This window comes from Phacochoerus africanus, chromosome 15 (genome assembly GCF_016906955.1).
Source record: "Phacochoerus africanus isolate WHEZ1 chromosome 15, ROS_Pafr_v1, whole genome shotgun sequence".
NCBI lineage: Eukaryota > Metazoa > Chordata > Mammalia > Artiodactyla > Suidae > Phacochoerus > Phacochoerus africanus.
In genome coordinates, this window is record NC_062558.1 from 115,644,568 (window position 1) to 115,670,891 (window position 26,324).

Sequence of the window (26,324 nt, forward strand, 5' to 3'; positions counted from 1 at the left end):
TCACACATTTATGATACATACGATACAGCATTCTTGTTTGATTCAACAATTCAGTGAATTGAAGCCTTAAGACCTCAGTTTTAATCAGTTTTTTCATTATTTTTAGCTTATATTTTATTTCAGAGAATAGGCTTTTTCAATTTCCCTCAAAACCAAACAGTGTGTGTTTTGATTTAATTTCAGAGAATGACTTTACACTGACATGGAAAGAATTTTCTTTTATTGGTCCTGTGTTTACCATCAACCAGTCACTGACCCTTAATTTACTGAGTGTCCCTGGTTAATCCTTTCTCACTAATTACAGGCCAAAGAGGAAGAAGTCCATCAGATGCGCCTTGACATTGGGAAGCTCAACAAAATCCGAGAACAAATCCATAAGAAATTGCATCAGATTGAAGATCAAAAGGGAGAAGTGGAACAGCACAAGGAAACTCTAAAAAATCAGATCTTGGGATTAGAGAGAGGTAAACCAAGAAGCATTTTGTGCTTTGTTTTATTTGTTTTTAGATTTTTCCTGGGTGACTAATGTCATTTAGCAACTGCATGCCTCCAAACAGAAACCATGCCAAATGAATGCAGTAAAACAGCATTCAAACTGGTGATTAGATCATATAGAGGGGACATCATTTTGAATACCGTGAACTTTCTTATCTTAAAAAACTCTTCAATAGGTTGTATTGAGCTCAAAGTATTGCTCAGTGTTTGTCCATGGAGGAGTTAACCTCTGTATTCTTAGGTTTGGGTTCTATATGACCTTTTCTTCAGTTTTCTTTTCTTTCTTTCTTTTTAAACTTTTTTTTTTCTTTTAGAAACTGCTGCCAAGTCAACAAAGTCTCATTTATTTATTTACTTTTGCTTTCTAGGGCTGCACCTGTGGCATATGGAAATTCCCAGGCTAGGGTTCGAATCAGAGATATAGCCGCTGGCCTATGCCACAGCCACAGCAATGCCAGATCCTTAACCCACTGAACGGGGCCAGGGATGGAAGAAGTCCATCTTCATTGATCCTTAGTTGGGTTCGTTAACAGTGAGCCACAACAGGAATTCCTTCAGTCTTCTTTTCTCACAAAAGATATGGGGGAAATTAAAATGACTGTTCCCCATGAGCAGTATTTGAGATAACAGTGTACCCAGAATCAGTGAGACAAAAAATAAATGGCTTCTGACTCCTTTCCTCTATTAGTACTTGACCCTATGACAAACCCTTGTTTTACCCAACTCTCACACTGACCTGTGGATGGAAAATATAAGTGCCATGGGAGGCCATATAGCACAGAAAAATCATTAAGGATCCAAACTCTGGAGTCGAATCTGCCTGGGTTCAGATTCCACCTCTGTCCCATTTAGTTGGGGGATGAAATGAGCTAAGGTACAGAAAGCTCTTGGGACAGTACCTAGAACATAGTAAGTGCTTACTAAATGTCATCTATCATTTTCCAGATATATTATTATTTATAAAAGTAATAAGATTAATATTATCTAATTCTGAAAAAGAAAATAATTAAAAACAGGTTATACTAGTTAAATATGGTGTGGCAGAAATAGCTCAGAGATTTGGAGACAAAAAGGTCAGGGTTTGAATTCTGGACAGAGGATCAGGGTTTGAAATCTGACTATACCATAAAATGTCAAGAACACCTCATTGACCTCAGCTGTAAATCATTGACTGAGATAACATACATAGAAGCATAAACATGTACATCGACTCCCTGAAAGTTAAGCAAAATCAAGATCTCTAGGTAAGATTAGTAGAAATATTCGTTGCATTAAGTCTTTGAGAAGTGCAGGTATTTTTCTTTCTAAGACACCAAGAGATAATCTTTTGCCAGGGTACAGTTGTAGCTGATATTGATACTTTCTCCGTTTATTTATTCATTCAGTAAATTGAGTACATACTATGTGCAGGCTGCTTATAGTCTAGCATGGAGTTTATAGTCTAATGTCTTTAATGACAGATGTGGGAAAAAAAATAGGGCGAGTAGAGCATGTTTTGTAACTGGCTTACGGAATTTCAAAAAACACTCTCATATTAAAATGTCTGTATTTGTGCTGGCGAGAGTTCTAAGTTTTGAAAAAAAAATGTATCCTTTCAGCAATGAACCCAATTCTTCTTCCTTAAATCACGTTTAAAGAAGTCATCATATTCTTTTTCTAGTTATTTTATAGATATCGTTAACATTATTATTTCCTCTTAGGGAGCACTTCCTTTTGATGTGCCCTATCAAAGAGTGGCATTGGACATAATGGTTAGGAGCACGAGTCCCCCTGTGTTATGATTTCCTACCGCAAAATCCAGAAGACAGACTGAAAAATTGCCAGAAGTAGCAAGAGTTCAACAAGGTGGCAGGTTATAAAATAAATATATAGATATCAATAGCTTTCTTTCATACAAAGAATCAGTTACAATATATGATGGAGAAAACCCCTTTCACAATAGCAACCAAAGTAATAAAATACCTATGAATAAAGTTACCAAGATATTTGTAAGACCTATATATAAAAATCACTATAGAATTCTATTGAGAGGTATAAAGGAAGACTTGAAAAATGGAGAGATACACCAAGTTCCTGGATGAGAAAACTCAATATGATAAAGGTATAAATCTGTCCATATTAATCTACATATTTAATATCGCCAATAAGAATTTCAGTGAGTTATGTTGCTTAGGTCTTGAAAACTGATTCTAGAGTTCCTCCAGAAGAATGAACATATGACAATAGCTATAAAATTCTAGAAAGGAAGAGTGATAAGGGAGCATTTGCCTTACCAGGTGTTTAAAGGTATGATAAAGCTTCAGTAATCAAATAGTTTAGTGAGAATGCCTGAATAAACAGATCAATGGAAAAGACTGGAGGAGTTCCCGTCGTGGCGCAGTGGTTAATGAATCCGACTAGGAACCATGAGGTTGCGGGTTCAATCCCTGCCCTTGCTCAGTGAGTTAACGATCCGGCGTTGCCTTGAGCTGTGGTGTAGGTTGCAGACGCGGTTCGGATCCTGTGTTGCTGTGGCTCTGGAGTAGGCTGGCGGCTACAGCTCCGATTAGACCCCTAGCCTGGGAACCTCCGTATGCTGCGGGAGCGGCCCAAAGAAATAGCAAAAAGACAAAAAAAAAAAAAAAAGATTGGAAAGGCCACAAAAAGACCCACAGTTATCATCTAAGATAAAGTTGTCGTTTCATACCAGTGTGCAGTATGGATTATTAAGAAAATGGTGGTATGACAGTCAACTATTTCTGGGAAAAAAAATTCAAGACCAAATATAGGAATAGTAAAACCAGGATGGAGAGATTTAATGAAATTAAAGCAATTTTTTTTTTTTTAAGCAGCGAAAGTCTATATATGCAGGCAAATTGATTAAAATATTTCCAGAGAATTAGTATTCTTATTATCTTTAAGGAACTCTTACAAATCCACAAAAAAAGATAATTCATGAGAAAAATGGGCAAAGAGCCAATGTGGAGCAATTTGAAAAACAGAAATACAAATAAATGATCATTAAACATGAAAAAGTAGTCAACTTCACTACTAATCAAATAAATGTAAATTAAATATGGACATATTGGCTTAGAAAAATCTATCAGATTGTTAAAGATGAAAGAGACTGATAATACCAGTGGTGGTTTGGCTGTGGATTTAAATTGCCATTAATTTTTTGAGAGAAATTCAGCAGTAGGAGAGAAATATCTTTAAAAAGAAAATCACCTTTGATCCAAGACTTCATCTCCTAGAGGAACAGATGAATAGGAACTTTCACAGAATTATTGCTCATAATTGCAAACTTAAATGCATAAAATAAATAAATAAAAGAAAGCAATTTAAATGTTAAGATGGGAATTGACTAAATAAATTATGCATTTTTATACAGTGAAGTATGAAGTCATTAAAAATTCTGATGTAGATGTGCATTTATAATATAGAGAGATATTTATTTTATGTGTGTTAACTGTATGTAGTATGATTCCCGGTTGGTGTATGTGGTATATAAATATTCATATTTATAAACACATATATTTGCATAGGAAAAAGTCAGGAAAGAGACACACCAAAATCCTAAGTAGATTCTGATTGATTGGATTTTTTCCCTTTTGTTTATTTATTTCTTTTTAATTAATTTATTTATTTTTTCTTTTTAGGGCAGCACCTGTGGCATTTGGAAGTTCCTGGGCTCAGGGTCAAAATGGAGCTGCAGCTGCTGTCCTAGGCCATAGCCATAGCAACTCGGGATCCATGCTGCATCTGCGACTTAAGTAAGCCATAGCTTGTGGCAACGCTGGATCCTTAACCCATTGAACTGTAGTGGGGACTCCCCTTTTGTTTACTTTTGTTGCCAATTTCTTCCTGTATTTCTAATTACTTTATAATAAACAAGATTTAAAAAGAGCAAGGACGTTTTGGAGTCAGAGAAACCGAACTCCCAATCTCAGTCCTCTCACCTCTTGGCTGTGGACCCTGGGCACATGGCTCTCTGACCCTCAGCTCCCATCTGTTTAGTGGGACTGGAAGACCTACCTCGCCAAGTTATAATGAAGATCACGTACCACTCGACGAAAAGTAGTTTTATAGCTACGGATAAATATACAAAGGCGTTTTTATGTCGTTTTGGCTTTGGCAGTTTCCTTCTTAACGTTTTCTTCGTAATAATTATTATTTTTCTCCCTGGTAATTTAGAGGTGGAGGCTTCAAAGAAACAAGCAGAACTTGATAAGAAAGCAATGGATGAGCTTCTGAGAGAAAGGGACGTATTGAATAAGGTGAGTTTGTTACAGTAGCGCTGGTAAATAAATGTCTTTGTTTAGTGCTATAATATCTGCCTATAACTGGCTGCAGGGGGAAGAAAACCCTGAGGCAAACAGAAGTAGATTAGAATTAATAACAGTGCTCAATTTTCCTCTAAGCAGCTATCCACATTCCGCCATTCACTGGCTGTGACTTGAGACCACATTATCACCTGGGAGCACAAAGGGACTTTGGAGAATCAAACTAACAGGGGATTTCAGAGTGTCTTGTGGTTTCTGTTTTTATTGCTGGTGTGTTATTTGGCATCCGAAGCAGTTACTCAAAATCTCTGATTATAATATCTATAATCTGCAGTTTTGGCTAATCCAGAAAGCACAAGTGAGTGCCCATAAGATGTTAGCTTTCAGGTAGGTAGAGGATGGCTGGTTGGCTATATGAAGCACCTCTAACCCATCCTCCATCTTTTCAGGAGGGTTGTAGGTTTTGGTTTCTGCTTTCAGCCATTATTTCTCTTAGTCTTTGAGTTCCATAAGGTCCAAAGCTGGGCAGGGACTGGGGGAGCTTGAGGCCTGGAAATCCCTGCTCAAGGCAGACCCTCATCCCCTGTTCCTCTCCTTGACCCTTCCAGAGGATTCCTTCCACTTTAAGTCACTCGTAGGAGATTAACAGCTTGCAAGGATTTAGGGTAAACGTTCCTGCTCAAGAATTTCCTTTAGGGAGGAAAAAACGATGGGCCAGGTGTGGAGTGGGGAGGTTGTTTCTACAGCAGACAGCCTCGTGGCTTTTGGCCAAGACAGCTTCATCTCCAGCTTCATACAGCCTATATTTGCTCATTCTGAATTGTTATTATTTCTTTAGGTTTCCCAGGATGGAATAAATGTTAACAACGTAGATTACCCTGTAGTTTAAAATGGACTATTTAGGGAATTTCAGGAAATAGTAGAAGATTAGATATCTTTACATGCTGAGCACTCCTTAAGAAAGTCTTTTTAAAAAATTTTTCATAATCCTGGAAATTTTTCCTTTATTCTATAGATTTTTACCTGTAAATAATTTTGTTGGATTTAGATTTTTAAATTTATTTTTTTAAACTCATATAACATTTATTCCATTTATATTTATATATTCTAGTAAACAACCTATAGATATCCTGCCATAATAGGACAACTAGCATATTAAGTTTATACTTATTTGTTTGATTTGACTATTTAAACTTCTTCTTTAGGGCAGGGTATACTTTTACTTTTTTCCTGGTCATTGCATCCTCAGGGCCTGGCCTAGTGCCTGCTCCTCTGCAGGTGTGCAATCAACCTTTACTGATAATACGTTCTTTCCCCACTGACTTGAAATGCCACCTTCATTCATGAATAAGTGACATGTTTTTGATAGGCAGCAATATTAATATATTTTGGTTCTTTCAGTGTCATGTTGAAGTGGCTTTATCTTTCACAGAGCAAACGTTTAATTCAATACTTGAAAGTAAAGTTCACCTTTTCCGTTTCCTACATCGTCACCTGATCAAGGTTTAAATGTCCCATTGTTTTTCTTTTTTTTTTCTTTTTTTTCTTTTTAGGGCCGCACTGGCGGCACATGGAGTTTCCCAGGCTGGGGTCTGATCCGAGCTATAGCTGCCGGCCTACACTGCAGCCACCGCAGCCCAGGATCCAAGCTGTGTCTATGACCCACATCACAGCTCACAACAACACTGGATCCTTAACCCACTGAGCGAGGCCAGGGATCGCAACCTCATGGTTCCTAGTCAGATTCATTTCTGCTGTATCACAACGGGAGCTCCATAAATGTCCCATTTTTTTTTTTTAACCTGTTTATATTCCAGTGGTTTTCAGACCTGACTGCATGTCCGTATTGGTTAGAGATTTGAGAAGGGATTATCAGGTGCCTTACAGAACCCAAGGATACAGCTGGGCCCTAGAAACAATAGGAACCTGGCCTAACATTCTTGGGATACACAGAAAGCCCTCTCTCCCTCCACCACACTGCTTCCAGCAGAGGTGTTGCTTCATTTCTTTCTGGCAGTGAGGATTGCCTCTGTTTCCCGGACCATATGGCAGAAAAAAGCTATCACCAACAGCTCCCAAGTTGACATCTTCTACAGAGTTACAAAAGTCCCTGGGTCCATCCAGCTGTGGCTGGAGAAGCAGGCTCTCCAGCATGAGCATGACTGCCCTGGCTTCTTGGGCAGCCAACCCAAAGCATTTCCATTGCAGCATCAGAGATCACCAGGGCAGCTTAAAAAAAAAAATGTTGGAACCTGGGTTCTATCTCAGGGCCACTGAATCAGAATCGCTGGAATTGGGACATGGGCATCTGTGTTTTTGAAAAAACTGGATTAATTCTTTTTGAATGTGGTAAAATACACATAAAAGAAAACTTAGCATTAGTGACATTAATACATTCACAATGCTGTGCAAACATCATGACAATTTAGTTTCAGAATATTTTCATGGCCTGCAAAGGAACCTGTGTACCTGTTAGGCAGTCACTTCCCACTTCCCCTCCTCCACCCTTGGCAAATACTGATCTGCTTCTGTTTCTGTGGATTTGACCATTCTGGATATTTCATCCCTTTTTATGGCAGATTAATATTCCACTATATAGATATAGAACATTTTATTTATTCATTCATCAGCTGATGGACATTTGGGTTATTGTTACCTTTTGGCTTTCGTGAATAGTGCTACTACTATGAACGTTTACATACAAGCTTTTCATTTGAACACCTATTTTCAATTCTTTTGAGTAGATACCCAGGAGTGGTTTTGTTGGATCATATGTTAATTCTAGGTATTTTTTTTTTAGGGCCATACCTATGGCACATGGAAATTTCCAGGCTAGGGGTTGAATCGGAGCTACAGCTGCTGACCTATGCCACAGCCACAGCAATGCTACATCTAATCTGTATCTGTGACCTACAGCACAGCTCACGGCAACGCTGGATCCTTGACCCACTGAGTGAGGCCAGGGATCGAACTGGTGTCCTCATGGTTATTAGTTGGGTTCATTACCACTGCACCACAACAGGAACTCTGGTATCTGTATTTTTTATTTATTTATTTTTGTCTTTTTTGCTATTTCTTTGGGCCGTTCCCGTGGCATATGGAGGTTCCCAGGCTAGGGGTCCAATTGGAGCTGTAGCCACTGGCCTACGCCAGAGCCACAGCAACGCGGGATCTGAGCCGCGTCTGCAACCTACACCACAGCTCATGGCAACACCGGATCGTTAACCCACTGAGCAAGGGCAGGGACCGAACCCGCAACCTCATGGTTCCTAGTCGGATTCGTTAACCACTGCGCCACGACGGGAACTCCTGGTATCTCTATTTTTAATAAGCTGGTTTTACTTTATTTTGTAGTCAAATCCTGTGTGATATGATTAGGTTCAGATGTTCTACTTTTATAAGAAGAAGGCTAGAGCTGGGATGGAAGGTGACTTTGGCATCAGCCAGCCCTGAATTCAAATCACAGCCCTGTCACTGCCTTATTGTATGAACTTGTAGGCAAGTAGCTTAACTTCTCATTCTCTGTTTCCTACTCCTAATATGGGAACAACATAGCGCCCACCCCTTTTTTTTTGGATGCACCTGCAACATGCGAAGTTCTGGGGCCAAGGACCGAACCTGCGCCACAACAGTGACGATGTTGGATCCTTAGCCCACTGAACCACCAGGGATGTTGTCTCAGTGCATTTATATGTCCGTTTATAGTGCGCTGTGCCAACTGACATAAAAAGCTCTTAATAAGCTGTGGAAAATATGATTATTTTTATTCATCTTCCAAATAATGCACCTAATTATTTTAGGATTAAGGCAGGGAGTAAATTTAATAAAAATTCCCAAACATTTTGAGTAATAGGGCTGCTCTGTTGCTTTTGTTTTTAGAACATGCTTAAGGCGGTCAACGCGACCCAGAAACAGATAGACCTGGTAAAACTCCATGAACAAGCCAAGAGGAACTTGGAAGAAGAAATCCAGAACTATAGAGAGGAGGCTCAGAAGCAAAGAAAGATCATCTTTCAACTGGAAAAGGAGCGAGATCGGTACATCAATGAAGCCAGTGACCTTACTCAAAAGGTAAGGCACTCCTCTATGGTGTGGGTCGAGCATCAGCACCTTTTTTTCTGATTGTTACATTTCTGATCATTACACATTGTTGCAAAGATGAGTTATTCCAATTTCAGCTTGTGATTCACATGCAGATTTACGATAGTGGGAAACAAGCTTTGCCCGGAAATCAGCTTCTTCCCGTTTAGAGTAAATAAGTGCTGAGCAAATATTTGCAGAATAATGAAATGCATATGCAAAAATGCATATGCTCAGTCGAGCCCTGGCCCGACACATCTTCCTTGTAAAAGACCCCCAGTGATCCTCATACCAAGGATTGGGAGCCATTGTAATACAGCATATTTCTCTTCTGACTTAATCATTTAAGAAGCTCTGTTGATTACTGAGTCTGAGAAGACTAGCTGTCGGTTCAGGCATTCATACGCTCTGGCTTGGCTAGTCTGTTAGTCTCTGTATCAGTCAGATTAAGTCCTAACAAATAACCCTCAAGTCAGAGGTTTATACAACAGAGATCTATTTTTTGTTCACATTGGTGGCCTTTGAGGGCAGCCAGAGCCTGCTTCACATCCTCTTCACTCCAGACTGACTCTGTTGGGAAGTGCTGGCCTCTTACAGGGGGGAAACAATGTAATATCCCCTTTGCGATGCTCTCAGAGCTTAGCTGGCAAGGGAAGGGCACAGGGTCTGTCCATTTATATTCCATTAGCCAAAGCAAGTCACATGACCAAGCCGCACATTTCTGGGCAGAAGTGTGGTCCTGTTAAGGGAGGGACCCTACCTGGTGAGAGAGCAAATATATCTAAGCATAAAATCTGTTGCATCCTCCTACTTCTCCTTCCTGAGAATCAATCTCTCTCCACTCCTTTCTGCCATCACACTACCAGCATTGTTAAAAATTCCAGGGTGGTCTTATTATTACTCCCAGCCTTACAAACATCTGTTGTCTGTCGGCAACCTGGGCCAATGCTTCCTAATATTTTTAGTATCATAGCACCTGTGGAGATGAACATATCTACAGCATATGAGAGTGAGGGAGAATGAGACTGTGAAGGGCTGGAGGGGACTAACTCATGGATGCTAGTCCCCAGTTCCTGCCTGTCCATCCTGTGGATAGAGTGCATCAGTATTTTGGTATTTACCTGTAGCCATGCAAGACAGAGCAGCTGGTACATTCTGACTCAAGGGACAGAGTCTGAGCTCTTTGTTCTCCCTGGAAAGTCCTTCTTTACCTTCTCTGTGTGGAAAACTCCTATTCATACTTCAATACCCACCTCAAATGCTTATCTCTGGGGTCACACCTGTTTTGACTTCCTAGGCAGAGCTAGTCCCTTCCTACTTCATGGGTTTGTTGATATTTCTGGAATGGCACTTATCATCTTCTACTGTAATTATTCGTTTGTACCTTTGTTTTCCCTACTTTATAGTGAGCTCTTGGAAGCATTTCCAGAGAAATTTTTTTCATAATTTCCAGCATGCTGGTATATAGTAGGCCCTGAAAAACTGTTTGTTGAACAAATAGATAGATGGTGAATGATAAAAAGAGTGCTGCCACTGATTTGATGAAGGATTGCATATTTCTCTTTCCTTGTAAAGGAAAGATACTGGTACCAAGTTTTGCTGGTAATTGTTTTTCTGATATTTAACTGCACAAGTTTGCATTATGTCTAACCTAAATAATTTAACTGCAAGTTCTTTTTTGTTTTAAGTTGATTAATTAATTATTTTCCACTGTACAGCATGGGGACCAAGTTACACATACATGTATACATAATTTTTCCTTCCATTGTTGTGTTGTGAGGTAAGTATCTAGATATAGTTCTCAGTGCTACACAGCAGGATCTCCTTGTAACTCCATTCCAAAAGCAATAGTTTGCATCCATTAACTCCAAGCTCCCGATCTCTGCTGCTCCCTCCCCTTCCCACCAGGCAGCCATAAATCTGTTGCCCAAGTCCATGATTTTCTTTTCTGTGGAAAGGTTCATTTGTGCTATATATTAGATTCCAGTTATAAGTGATATCATTTGGTATTTGTCTTTCTCTTTCTGACTCATTTCACTCAGTATGAGAGTCTCTAGTTCCATCCATGTTGCTGCAAATGGCATCATGTCATTCTTTTTTTTTATGGCTGAGTAGTATTCCATTGTGTATATATACCACATCTTCCTAATGCAATCATCTGTCGATGGACATTTAGGTTGTTTCCATGTCTTGGCTATTGTGAACAGAGCTGCAATGAACATGTGGGTGCATGTGTCTTTTTTAAGGAAAGTTTTGTCTCGAAATATGCCCAAGAGTGGGATTGCGGGGTCATATGGAAGTTCTATGTATAGATTTCTAAGGTATCTCCAAACTGTTCTCCACAGTGGCTGTACCAGTTTACATTCCCATCAACAGTGCAGGAGGGTTCCTTTTTCTCCACACCTTCTCCAGCATTTGTTATTTGTGGACTTATTAATGTGAGGTGGTATCTCATGGTAGTTTTGATTTGCATTTCTCTAATAATTAGGGATGTTGAGCATTTTTTCATGTGTTTGTTGGCCATCTGTATATCTTCCTTAGAGAAATGTCTATTCAGGTCTTTTGCCCATTTTTCCATTGGATTGTTGGCTTTTTTGCTGTTGAGTTCTATAAGTTGCTTGTATATTCTAGAGATTAAGCCCTTGTCTGTTGCATCATTTGAAACTATTTTCTCCCATTCTATAAGTTGTCTTTTTGGTTTCCTTTGCTGTGCAAAATCTTGTCCGTTTGATTAGGTCCCATTGGTTTATTTTTGTTTTTATTTCTGTTGCTTTGGGAGATTAACCTGAGAAAATATTCATAAGGTTGATGTCAGAGAATGTTTTACCTATGTTCTCTTCCATGAGTTTGATGGTGTCCTGTCTTATATTTAAGTCTTTCATCCATTTTGAGTTTATTTTTGTGCATGGTGTGAGGGTGTGTTCTAGTTTCATTGCTTTGCATGCAGCTTCCAGGTTTCCCAGCAATGCTTGCTGAATAGACTTTCTTTTTTCCATTTTATGTTCTTGCCTCTTTTGTCAAAGATTAATTGACCATATATGTCATGTTTTTTTTCTGGGTTCTCTATTCTGTTCCATTGGTCTGTCTGTCTGTTTTGATACCAGTACCACACTGTTTTGATGACTGTGGCTTTGTAATATTGCTTGAAGTCTAGAAGAGTTATCCCTCCTACTTAGTTTTTGTTTCTCATTTTCAAGAATTGATCACATATTGTGGCACAAAGCTAGCCTCAACAAATTTAGGAGTATAGAAATTATTTCAAGTACCTTCTCTGACCACAATGGTATGAAACTAGAAATCAACCACAGGGAAAGAAATGAGAAAAAACCTACTACATGGAGAATAAACAACATGCTACTAAAAAACCAATGGTCAATGAGGAAATCAAGAAGGAAATTAAAAAATACCTTGAGACAAATGAGAATGCAGGCACAACCTTTCAAAATCCATGGGATGCCGCAAAAGCAGTGCTCAGAGGGAAATTCATAGCAATACAGGTCTTCCTCAAAAAAGAAGAAAAATCTCAAATTGACAACCTAACCCACCACCTAGATGAATTAGAAAAAGAACAAATAAAATCTAAAGTCAGCAGAAGGAAGGAAATCATAAAGATCAAAGAGGAAATCAATAAAATAGAGATTCAAAAAACAATAGAGAAAATTAATAAAGCCAAGAGCTGGTTCTTTGAAAAGGTAAACAAAATTGACAAACCTCTGGCTAGAGTCACCAAGAAGAGGAGAGAAAAAAACCCAAATAAACAAAATTAGAAATGAAAAAGGAGAAATCACGACAGATACTGCAGAAATACAAAAAACCATAAGAGAATACTATGAACAATTATATGCCAACAAATTGGACAATCTGGAAGAAATGGACAACTTTCTGGAATCTTACATCCTGCCAAAACTGAATCAAGAAGAAATAGACCAACTGAACAGATTGATCATTAAAAATGAAATTGAAGATGTCATAAAAACACTCCTACAAATAAAAGCCCAGGACCAGATGGCTTCACAGGCGAATTCTACCAAACATACAAAGAGGATCTGGTGCCCATCCTCCTTAAACCTTTTCAAAAGTTTGAGGAAGAAGGAACACTCCCAAAGACATTCTATGATGCCATCATCACCCTAATTCCAAAACCAGACAAACATACTACCAAAAAAGAAAACCATTGGCCAATATTTTTGATGAATATAGATGCAAAAATTCTCAACAAAATTCTAGCCAACTGAATCCAACAACATATCAAAAAGATCGTACACCATGACCAGGTGGCATTCATCCCAGGTTCACAAGGATGGTTCAACATATGCTAATCAATCAACATCATACACCACATTAACAAAAGAAAAGTAAAAAACCATATGATCATCTCAATAGATGCAGAAAAAGCATTTGACAAAGTCCAACATCCATTTACGATAAAAATTCTCACCAAAGTGGGTGTAGAGGGAACATAATCAAAGCCATTTATAATAAACCCACAGCAAATGTAATACTCAATGGAGAAAAATTAAAAGCCTTCCCACTAAAATCTGAAACAAGACAGGGATGCCCACTTTCACCACTGCTATTCAACATAGTTTTAGAAGTCCTAGCCAAAGCAATCAGACAAACAAAAGAAATAAAAGGCATCCAAATAGGAAGAGAAGAGATAAAAGTGTCACTGTATGCAGATGACATGATACTATATATAGAAAACCCTACAGACTCAACCCAAAAACTGCTTGAACTGATTAACAAATTCAGCAAAGTAGCAGGATATAAGATTAACATTCAGAAATCAGTCACATTTCTGTATACTAACAATGAAATATTAGAAAAGGAATACAAAAATACAATACCTTTTAAAACTGCATCCCCAAAAATCAAATACCTGAGAATACAACTGACCAAGGATGTAAAGGAGTTATATGCTAAGAACTATAAAACATTAATCAAGTAAATTAAAGAAGACGTAAAGAAATGGAAAGATATTCCATGTTCCTGGATTGAAAAAATTAGTATTGTAAAAATGGCCATACTACCCAAAGCAATCTACAGATTCAATGCAATCCCTATCAAATTACCCATGATATTTTTTATAGAACTAGAACAAACAATCCACAAATTTATATGGAACCGCAAAAGACCCAGAATTGCCAAGGCAATCCTGAGAAACAAGTTCTTAAAATATTATTTATCAACTACAATTTTTCTCTTATTTAATTCCTGACAGCATATATCAGTTGCTACAGCAACTCGTGTCACCTCTGGACTTCTTACTAAAAATATGTATGTCTTTTTGACACCTTCCTGTACTTCTTTCTTTACTCTCTCTCTCTCTCTCTCACTCACATACACACACACACACACACACACACACACACACACACACACACACACACACACACACACACACACACACACCCTCATGCCCACAAATTGAAAGTTCCTGTTCATGCATTCTGTTTCTAGGGAGTTGAGGAATAATACCAGGGGCTGGGAAGATGTCATGAAACTGATATTTTCATTTACTTCTAGAGTGAGTCATTCCAAATTTATCCTTTTGACCTAACAATTTCTTTTGTAAAAACTGAGTATGTGAAAAAATAAGAATGCAAAGATTTTATATAAGAAAATTCTTCAAAATAAATTGTGCAAATTTGCTAGGTACCGTTAAAATCATGTGCTTGAAAAACATTTTTGAAATGGGGAACATTGTCATGGTATGAATCTGATAAAAACAGAATGCAAAGTTATTTACATGGCTTGACCTAAGTTTCATCTGTGTGCAGAGGGAAAGGATTGGGGGCATACCTCACAGGGTGGTTGTGAGGATTAAATGAGGTGATATCTGCAAAGTATTTCAAACCATCTCTGGCACATGGTAAGTGCTATGGAATGTTTCATAAATAAGCAAGTAAATACATAAATTTGTTGATACACAGCCCAGAATTTTTGTTCAAAGTGGCATTTGAATGTAGCTATTTTCAACTTTTTTTTTTTTTACATGTCATAAGGTACAGACATAGATGAAAACTTTTTTTTTTTTTTTTTTCTCTTTAGGGCTGCATCTGTAGCATATGGAAGTTCCCAGGCTAATTGGAGCTACAGCTGCCGGCCTACACCACAGCGCAGCAATGCCAGATCCGAACCGTGTCTGTGACCTATACCACAGCTTGTGGCAACACTGGATCCTAACCCATTGAGCAAAGCCAAGGGATGGAGCCCTCATCCTCTGGATGCTCGTCGGATTTGTTACTGGTGAGCCATGAGAGGAACTCCCTAGATGAAAACTTTTAACAGCATCAAATGCTCAGTCTGACATAAAGCATCATGCTAAAATAGAAAAAAAGAGATTTGATGATAATTTTAAAGCCAACAGAGATGAATTGAGGAAAATCTACCTGGACTTCAACTCACAATCCCTTGAATTTGCTTCGTAAAAGAGAAGACCCAGAGTTCCTGTTGTGGCTCAGTGGTTAAGGCATCTGACTAGAATCCATGAGGGTGCAGTTTCGATCCCTGGCCTTGCTCAGTGGGTTAAGGATCCAGCATTGCTGTGAGCTGTGGTGTAGGTTGCAGATGTGGCTTGGATCCTGCATTGCTGTGGCTGTGGCTGGCAGCTACCGCTCTGATTCAGGTGTCAGCCCACCTTCCTGCCAGTCAGCTGTGTGCTCTGCCTAGCTAGATGGGCAAATATGGCAAACCCAGCCAAGTGGGTGGGCCATGGGGGAACTGGTCTTGGCTCAGTGCATTCTGAGGATGGTGGTTTAGGGATGTGACAGGGCAGAGAGAATCACTGTGAGAATGGAGCAGACTAAGAATTGCAGTTTTCCATAGGCTACAATGGCTCTGAGTGACAGGGGTTAGGCCTTTGGGCCTGGGAATCTTGCACTATCCTTAAATTAAGAAATAGAGATTGGAAAGTGAACAGGGCTCTGCACGTCACTGTTTCCAGCTATAGATCTGAAAGGGGATTCTAACACCACCCTGGGGACTAAGAGTTGGACTCAGCTTAGTAGTGCTGTTCCTAAGTTGCTGTAAATCCTGCCTTGTTCACGGATGAGTCGGGGAGAAGCAGCTGAATGGGGCCTAGGGAAAAAAATACATCTTAGAACCGAAGAAAGAGAATGGACCCTTGAAAGCCCCAGGGTAAGAGCCTGATTGAAAATCCCTCTAGAGCAAGATATTTAGGTTGGATGCTCTGAAGCTGCCATTTTTGTAAGTAAAGAACAGTTGACTCTTAGTGATATCCTAAGGTTCAACTTAATAGAAGAAAATGCAGAGAAAAGGTTTGGTTTCCTTCAGAGGTTATAAAGGTACAAAAATCAGTGCCAGGTTTCCTCTAGTGATATGAATTGTCTTTATAGCATAATGCTTTAATATTTGCGTAGATTTGAAAAGTGAGTCCCAATGAACCAGAGTGAAGGTAAGAAAAGTGACGGCAGCCGGGATGGAGAGGGGTGGTGGTGAGCAGGAAATGGGGGGGAGATAGGAGGGGATGAGAGAGGAGATTGGACGACATCAACCCCAAGGTCATGGGCTGGGTTCTTCCAGAAGAGACGACCAGTTCCCAGGGCAGCAATGATGGAGGAATTGCATAGAATAGGAACATCTGTTAGATTATTTTAAGTTCTTCACTGTGCTCTATACCTGAAACCTTTGGTGACAGTCTGCTACATCAACCCTGTGGTGGGATTGCAACTTTGTAGGGGTGGGCATGGGGTGGTGAGGTGTGTGAGGTAACACATTCTAGAAAAAGTGGTAGTATGTTCAAGAGACAGGTCCTAATCCAGAGTCCAGAATTCTATGGAAACAGGAAACTGAAGCCACAACAGATAGGAGAAATATAATTCTTCTAAGAATTCTTGGAGATGATAGGTGGGATGTTGGCCTTCCTAGCACAGAATGAAGATGCTAGACTTTCTGTTGTTGTGTTCAGAAATAGAGTGACCCCAGTAGGAGAGAGTTAGACAGTATCATCTGGGATATAATGTCCAAGATGATATTACTTCTAAGATAAACCATGAAGAAAGTGATGGATAAAATAAGGAACAATTAAAGTTCTTTGGTGGCCTAGCAAGTTAAGGATCTGGTGTTGTCACTGCAGCGGCCTGGGTCACTGCTGTGGCATGGGTTTGATCCTGGCCCTGGGAAATTCTGCATGCCATGGGTATGGCCAAAAAAAAAGCAAGCAATGGCAGATTTAAAATCACATTGAAATAAGTAAAGAACAGAATTGATGTGGAAAATGGAATTAGTGGAGTGCAAACTTGAGTAGTTCTCTTAGGTTGCAAGTGGGAAAAAAAGATAAAAATTATCAAAGAGAAGGGAAGACATAAGGACAGGGTATAGAAACCAACCTACAGATTGTTGGTCTCCTGATGGAGGAACTGAGCCCCAAATCAAAGATGTAATGGAAAATATTTTCTGGCGTTGAAGAATAAACTGCATATGCAGATTGACTGTGTTTCAGGCAAAATCAATGATAGGAGAACCTCATAGCAACTTGCTCTGGGAGAAAGCTCTGTGTGTGTGTGTATTGTTTCACCTACAGTGATGTAGAAAAATTACTACCTGAGAATCAGGCAAGAAGAAAAAGCAGAAGCCTGGTTGCCTTTTTTTTTTTTTTTTTTGGCTTTTTAGGGCCACATCAGTGGCATATGGAGGTTCCCAGGCTAGGGGTTGAATCAGATGCTACAGCTGCTGGCCTACACCATAGCCACAGCAACACAGGATCCGAGCCGTGTCTTCAACCTACATCACAGCTCAGGGCAACGCTGGATCCTTAACCCACTGAGGGAGGCCAGGGATTAAACCTGTAACCTCATGGTTCATAGTTGGATTCATTTCTGCTGCACCGTGATGGGAGGTCTTTTTTTTTTAAACAGAGAGAAGAGTGGAAGGAAATATACCACTCTGTGAATGCTGGTTATCCGTGGGTGGTAGGGATACAGATAGTTTTTGTTGTTGTTGTTGTTGTTGTTGCTATTTCTTGGGCCACTCCCGTGGCATATGGAGGTTCCCAGGCTAGGGGTTGAATCGGAGCTGTAGCCATTGGCCTACGCCAGAGCCACAGCAACGCAGGATCCGAGCTGTGTCTGCAACCTACACCACAGCTCACGGCAACGCCGGATCGTTAACCCACTGAGCAAGGCAGGGACCGAACCTGCAACCTCATGGTTCCTAGTTGGATTCGTTAACCACTGCGCCACGACGGGAACTCCGATACAGATAGTTTTAATTTCCCCTTTTGTGCTTTTTGTAGTTGTCAATTTTTTTGAAATGAATATGTATTACTTTAGTGTCTTGATGAAAAAAATATTAAAAAAAACTTGCCCTTCCTTCAGGGACCAATAAAAGCCTACATTTTTCCAAGGAGCTTTATAAAAGTGTTTTCTAATTACCCTCTGTATTTTGCTCCCCTCGCTGGCAGTTGAAGAAATCTGATGCTATTACTGTCATTGCATTTCTGTGTCCTGTCTCATACTATTTACAAGCTCCTTGAAGGCAAGTCTTCTTCAGTTTTGAGCTTCGTGTTACTTAGGAAATAGGTACTCAAATATTTTTTGAAAGAATGAATGGAAAGCATAGTTAGACATTGAATCAACTAGTCAAAGACTAACTTTGAGGTATCTACATTAAATTCTTCTTCAACAATTTCTTTATCACTGTGGATCTGCCCTAGTTTAAATTCATTTGAAATATGTTGCCATGAAGGACAATGTTATCTGAATTATCCTTGGCAATTTTAGCTGTGAGTGACTTCTGGCCTGGTTTCTTTTTCCTTGTGGGCTGCAAAAACAGTGTCAACATTTGCTTTCTGGTTTTTTCAATTTAGAGGGGAAAAAAAAAAAGGTGAAATCTAAGATGCTGAAAGCCCTACATGACATTTTGTTCATTTAACTTGGCATTTGCAAATGAGAAAGAAGGTCCCTTTTTAGTACCAGAATTGTGTGGCTGAGAATCCCAGACCTTTTCTTATGTGTTTTGTCTCAGTCAACAGGTACTATAATATTGCTGCATAATAAACAACCACTGAAACTCACTAGTATGCAAAAATTAGCACTTATTCCTCACACAACTGCAGTTGACTGAGGTCGGCCAACCTAGGCTGAGCCTGCCCGGGCGTGGCTTGGGACTGTGAACTGGGCCCAGTTTTGTTCTCCGTGTGTCTCATTCTCCAGAATGAACAGTATTCTCATGGGGAAAGGAAGGAATATTAAGGACAGACCCAGCCACATGAGCACATTTCATGGCTCTCTACTACCTAATGTTCTCTGACATCATATTGGCTATGGCAAGTCACACGTCTGGGCCCGCCTTCACCAGCACGGGCACCAGCATGGGCACCTCCCATGGAGGTGGTGGGAACAGGGAGAGGAAGAAAACATTCATGGAACCATAAGACAATCTACTATAGCGTTTCAGCATTTTTAATCTTCGTGGTTTTTCCTCTGCTGCAGGGAAACTTTATTATTCAGGTAAATCGAGAAGCACTGGGAATGTCATTACGAGTTTGGTTCACTGCATTTACTCTTTTCTAGACTTTTGCAAATTCTAGGTAAAGTCACTTCTCATTAATTATTAAATCTTGGGAACATTTGGCACATTGTGCACTTGGCTTATTTTAGGACCCCTTCTTTTTCATTCTAAATATTAAACATCTGGCTATTACCTCCCAGACATCTTATCTGCCAAAAAGCATTTTTCACTATGAAGCCTTACCTAGAAGTTTCTTAGCTCTCTACTTATTTACCTGTAACAGTGTCAAGCAAAGCTCTTCTAGACAGAGCTTCCAAGAAATGAATATGAATGTGTTTTCAAGGGCTTAAAATAAGTCAGGATAGCAAAAGTTGATCAAAGAAATATTGTTCACTGAGTAGGTACTTCATAATAAAATGAAGCTTCTGTATTTTTAATATTCATTTGAATTTTCTTATACAGATCATCTTTAACAGAGTGGAACCCGGAGAGAGGCTTCGAGGGGACATACACAAATTATAAACCTTTTGTGTTATAGTAAAAGAAGTATACCATGGATCACTGTTTTCCTATAGGATATAGTTTGATCCACAAAAAATCAAATTGATTTGTTAAGTGCCAATGTTATGTAATATCACATAATGGTAACCTCTCATGACAATCTATTAACATTTTTTGAAAGATTAAATTATGACGTGCTAGGTACTTATATGATGGCACCAATGTATATATTTTCACTTTTATCCTCATAATAGCTCTCCGAGGCAGATACTATATCCCTTATTTTATACCATAACATAATATGCTATTAAAAACAGATCTCCTCTGGAGTTCCCATCGTGGCTCAGTGGTTAATGAATCCAACTAGGAACCATGAGGTTGCAGGTTCGATCCCTGGCCTTGCTTGGTGGGTTAATGATCCAGCGTTACCGTGAGCTGTGGTGTAGGTTGAAGACATGGCTCAGATCCCAAGTTGCTGTGGCTCTGGTGTAGGCTGGTGGCTACAGTTCCGATTAGACCCCTAGCCTGGGAACTCCATATGCCGCAGGAGTGGCCCTAGAAAAGGCAAAAAGACAAAAATAAATAAATAAATAAATAAATAAAAATAAAAACAGATCTCCTCACTAAATTCGAGATAGAGGATAAAATAAGAAAGCAGGAAAAATAGAGAAAACTTAAAATTCCACATGCCTGGACACGTGGAATTTTTTTATTTTCATTTTTTTTTTTCAGAGAGTGTTCCAGTTTTGTTAAAGAGGTAAAGGCATTGTCAGCATTCAGACCCTTGAGATAGAGTAAAAAAAACTTTTTGAAAAGTTTATCGTACGGATATTTCATCAAATGCGAGTTAAAGGATTCCAAATTCAATGACCTACTTTTTCATCCTGCCTTAGTCTATATGATGTTTTGACTATGGCTGCAGATTTCCAGCATGTGTTATTGATTTTTATCTCACTCTTATTTCTATTGGCAGGTTGTTTTAACAGAAAAAGAAAAGGTAGTAGGTTATAAACTGAGTCTGCAGCCTCATAGTGCACTTGTAAGCATTTTCTTGGCTCCTCCGAAGCAGGCCTCCACATGCTAGGATCTCCAACCCTCTGGCTGTAATAATACTTTCGATATTTGGATGTGATTTATCTCATGAGTTGGTTTGAGGTATCTAAAGTGTAATCAATTAATTAAGCTTCAGACCTGTAGTTGGCATTTTACGTTCTCTAATATATGCTTTTCAACTGGGGACATTTTATTTACGAAGGGTTTTGCTTCTACTTAACACTCTACACGTTTTATGAATTTTCAGGATTTTGAACCTCTATACGACATTGGTTTGAATGATTTCTATCAAAAGAAATTGAGTTCCAACACTTAGAACTAAATTGCTTTGTGAGTTGTCTTCTCCCTTTATTTCAATACCTTTAAAGTTGTCATTGTCATTTAAGTGAAATACCCTTGATCTTCTTGGTATCATGATGGGTTCCTATTACTTCCAGCTTCAAGAATCCAGAAGCACATTTAATTTTGTGCACTCTGCAGAAAGATGGACCTTGCTAGCTGGGTGCCCCCCCCACCAAATGCCCTTGGCTGCATCCTTTCTCTGGAGCATTATTCTGTCTGTGCAAAGGATTATTCTTGCAATAGTATTTCTTGAATTGATTGAACAAGCAGTTTTTTTCTTTTCTCTGATGTGCTGCTTGGTATTCTGAATGCTGATGATGCCGTTCAAAGTATTTTCAGTCTATTCATTTCACTGGCCCCAAAGAAGGTGATCATGTCCATAGAAAGGCTAAATTTTAGGCTAAGATTGTGCCTTTCTTTAAAAAATCAAATAAGTAACAGATCCAGTAATGGGTACCTTATTTAGGTTTCACATTTATTCCTAACTTATACATTTCAGTTGCTAGTGGGGGTACCTTAAAAGGCTATTTGCTAGCCATTTTTAAGGATTCTAAAGATACAGGTCAAAGAAATGATGGAAGTGTTGCAGGAAGGGGGAACCCATTCCAGGGCCTGAGAATGGGTTTTTGACTAACACTTGGAAATGAATTGTTGGAGGAGACACATGTGCTGACAATGCAAAAGAGTCTATTGGGAAGTGGTGTCTGGGAGGAGAGCAGTAGGGTAAGGGAAGCCAGGAGAACTGCTCTGCCATGAGGCTGGCAGCCTCAGATTTTATGGGAATGAGATTAGTTTCCAGGTTGTCTCTGGCCAATCATCTTGTTTGGCCCATGTGTGGCCTGACTTAGGGTCTTTCCTGGTGGCACAGGTACCTCTTTGCCAAGATGGATTCCAGTGCTGAGGATTCTTGGAGGTTGGTCATCTCCTCCCTCTTTTTGGCCCCTCACGAATACTCCCTGTTGGCTTTCTGAGCGGCACCATGTTCCTTCTCAGGGTCTTCTGTTGTGAAACAGCTCATGCAAGCAGTTATTATTGTGCCTGGTCAAGATGGGTGGTTTCAGTCAGTGGTTCCCTAACAGAAGAAGGAACACAATACACAATTTCTTTTCATTTCAGATATATCCACATGCCTCTTCTCCAGATTTCCTTGTCACAGATTTTCTAAATCTGTTCCTTCTAGACTCCCAACCAATGATGTAAGCCATTCATTACTGAGTCTGTACGTCTCCTTACATTGGGCCATTTTCTTTCCACACAAAGTGGGTGATAGCAATTAAAAATAATAAAACAACAAAATTATGTGAAAATACTTTGAACCACTCTAGTTGCATACATTTAAAAAATTGGTTGAAATAGATAATTTTATCCAAAATATGTACACACATCAAGGCTCGATGCAAGGAGAAGCAGAAACTATAGAAAGATGGATAATCATAGAAGCCATCAAACAAGTTGAGAGAATTAGCTCCAAAGCAGTCATTTGGGGCCTAAGAATTTTAGAATTGAGTTCCTTCAAACTTTTAAGAATCAGATCATTCTCAGGCTATGTAATTTTATTTTATTTTATTTTTTGCAAATTTAGAAAAGTGCTTCTTGTGCACAGTGTATTTTTTGGGGTATTATTGATTGGCATTACTACACTGACATACCCCATGCCTTCTGCTGTGATAATGAATAAACAGTCCAGACCTGGGAGGCAGCTTGGTGTAAGTGAGTTCTTGGTGGAATGACTGGAGAACAAGAAGGAAGAGGTAGCTCTCACAAATTATGTAAATCCCAAATATTACCTGCTTAGATAAGATGTGTACCACCATCATCCCATTAACCTCCCAGTGTTTCTCTCATAACACCCTGTGCATGTCTCAGATTATTGGTTGTGTCTGTTCCTTGATTAGCCGTTTTATGTGGAGTCACCTTCTAGAGGTGAACTTGAGGCTAGGGAATGCATCTTATTCTTCTTTACAACTTATTCTTCTTTTACAGTACCTGTCATAGATGGGTCCTCAATGCATGTTCACCAAGTGAATGAATGAGTGAGTGAGTGGATGAATGAGTGAACAGAAGGATACTCTGCTCATTTTAAGAAACTAGCAGAAATCTTGATATTAAAATAGAACCAAAAAGAAAGCTGTACACTTAGGTCACTTATGAATGTGTATGCAGCATCCCAAGCAAACCAAATTCAACAGTGCATTAAAAGAATCATCCAGTATGACCAAAGAGGGTTTATCCTGAATTCGCAAGGATAGTTTTCGATTAAAGAAAACTATTGCAGGCGGTATGGAAATGTAAAGTGTTACAGCCATTTTGGAAAGCAATCTAACAATATCTATAAAAGTTAAAAATATATACATCTTTTGAGCCAGATATTCAACTCCTGGGAATCCATCCCAACAGAAATAAAAGCACAAGTGCAGAAGGACACATGTATGAAGTGTTTATTGCAGCATGTTTCAGAGTGGCAAAAAAGTTGAAACCAAGTGCCTGCCCATCAGAGAGGAGGAGTTGAGTATATGGTGATTCACTCACGTTGTAGGCTATCATGCCTCCTTCAAGGAGAATGAATTAGAGCTATTCCACCTGATTTCCAGCACGTATTTTTGAGTGATTAAAAAGCAAGATGCATGAACATCTGTAAGAGGATCCTATTTTGCTAAGAAATAAAAACCAAACCGTAAAAGCAAAACAAAGGAAAATAAACAAATCCTTCTATCTGTATATTTACTAGTTGAATAGCTGTGAATGCTATTACTTCTTTTGACTTCAGTTTCATTCTTTGTAAAATTGGGATGATAAAAATACACATGTCACAGGATTTTTGTGAAGATTAAATGAGTTAGTACATGTATAATGCTTGCTACTTAGAAAGAAGCTGAGACATATTAGTTATTATGATGATGATGACATTAGTAAACCTATATAGAATATATGGAATTCAAAGGAAAAGGTGAGAGAACACCTACCAGATTTTTAACCTGGTTATTTCATGTGTCAGTGTGGGGGTGATGTGGGTTGAAGGGAGAAGGAAGGTCCAAGCAAATAAGGAAAAGAAAATACATGTGTATTTCACATTTATGCATTTATTTAGAATTTAGGCACATGGGATTATGTATAAATAAATAAAACTAAAATATTTGTGAAAGGAAACATTTAGTACTAAGTGTATTGAATCAGTAGACCCAAAAGTGTAGCGCAGAATAATATATGCTAAAAAGGCATTTACTGAAATTTAATCCTATCCTCCTCTAAATATAGGTCTAAAAAAACTTTGAAAGGTGTTCATTTAAAGATCTAAAGGAAAATATATTAAACACCAGCCGTCATTAACTCTGATGGGAAAACATTAAAAGAAGGTTTCTTGGAGTGTATCTCCTGGGAAACAAGTTCCACTAGTGGAATTCAAGGATTTGTTAGTGTAATGATTTAGGAACATGATGCTCACAAGTAGCCCACACTTGAGTCACAATGAGTATCAACATGGCAAAGGGCAAAGTCCTTTTTGACCTTTAGGTTCGAGGTAAAATACTTCTTCTTTAGAGGAAACTTCCTTGGCCATCTTACTTCAAGTACATCTTGTTCTTTCCTTCTCTGTCCTATTGCTCTGTTTATTTCCTTCAACTGTAACCATTAATTAAGAGAACACCACTGAAATGCAGTGAGATATCCTTAAGAATTTTCTGCTTATGTATTTTAGCTCTTGTTTAGATCATAAACTCCATTGATTTAATCAGCCTTCCTTGCTAAATTTTTTTTTTTCTTAAGGAATTTTTGAAGAAGTTTGTCCTTAGAAAATTGATTTCTGTGGATGTTGCAGGTGAGAGTCATAATTGTGTAATTTCTCCTGTATGGATAGCTCATTGAGAGGTATTGGCTCTCGGTGGAATTTTGGGGCCTTGGTTTTTCAGGCTCGCAAAAAGGAGGAAGTTATTCTTGCATCTCATCTTGCTTAGAAGTGTTTTGTGCACAACAGAACACGTTTTTTATGAAGTCCTTTGGGTTATCCCAGATGGAGTGAGTTTGACATTGGCAGGACAGCGTTATGATTGCTATCAATGTTCAAAGGCCACTCTTCTTTCTCGTGGTTAACTTTATAAAGCCGTGCGTGCAGCCAAACGGCTAAGTTCTCTCTTATCCTTCTTAGTGCTTTGTGCCAAGATCTGTTTAAGCCTGTGCCTTTTTTTTTTCTTTCCTTTTTCAGTGGGTGGGGTGGTCAAGAGAGGTTTTCAGAATTGAAAGAATGTATTTCTTTTCCCTCTTGTGCTAAGCCCTCTTGCTTGAGCAGAACTCTGGCACAGATAAAGTATATGTTTGCCCATAATCAGCTTGGCTGAATTTCTGTGTTGTACTGCAGGGATTATATCCCCAGTCAGATTTTCTGATTGCTGGCATTTCTAGCTACCCCTAGATAAAAAAAAAATCTCTGCTTGTTCTGAACTGATAACCACAGATGGGCTATTTAACTATCTTTACTTCTTTCTCCTCTAGGTCCTCATGAACATGGAAGACATAAAAGTCCGTGAAATGCAGATTTTTGACTACAGGAAAAAAATTGCTGAATCAGAGACTAAATTAAAACAGCAACAGAACCTGTATGAAGCTGTGAGGTCCGACAGGAATCTTTACAGCAAAAATCTGGTTGAGGCTCAGGTAAGTGTAAAGACATTTTGATTCCTCCCCATCCTGGGTTTAAAGTGGTTTCTGTTATCCTAATGGCAGAATTTAGAGAAGGAAATATGGAATTCACCTGAAAGAGAAGATCAGTTTATATGGAACTGTCAGATTGTTTGAAATGGAAATGACACAACTTGATTGGATATGAAGATCATGGTCCTGCTTTTAATTATTACGTGGAATTGCTATTCTCCTGTTTCTAATTTCTAAAACTGCTAATAGCTAACGTGACTCAGAGGGGAGCAGCAAGCTCTCATCGAATTGCAGAGCTTTGCTTTGTAATCTTTTAGTTAAAAATGTTTGTTGTGGTTCCAATTTCTCTCTTCTACATTGAGGGATAAAGTGTGTGTGTGTGTGTGTGTGTGTTATCCATTATGCATACTTTATATCTATCTCATCAGAATATTTGGAGAGTTAATGCTATAAAGTACTTTGAGGTTGATGGGT

The 26,324-nt window shown here is 38.9% G+C and overlaps 1 protein-coding gene across 2 annotated transcripts in view; it reads left to right on the forward strand.

Annotated features, from left to right (window-relative positions):
• Positions 1-26,324, forward strand: part of CFAP58 (cilia and flagella associated protein 58) — a 118,329-nt gene that overhangs the window by 19,709 nt on the left and 72,296 nt on the right. For both annotated transcript variants that reach the window (XM_047762055.1, XM_047762056.1), the window contains exons 7-10: positions 305-464; positions 4,669-4,751; positions 8,637-8,828; positions 25,692-25,853. In XM_047762055.1, coding sequence (XP_047618011.1) covers positions 305-464; positions 4,669-4,751; positions 8,637-8,828; positions 25,692-25,853 — 597 coding nt within the window. The remainder of the gene's footprint in view (positions 1-304; positions 465-4,668; positions 4,752-8,636; positions 8,829-25,691; positions 25,854-26,324) is intronic.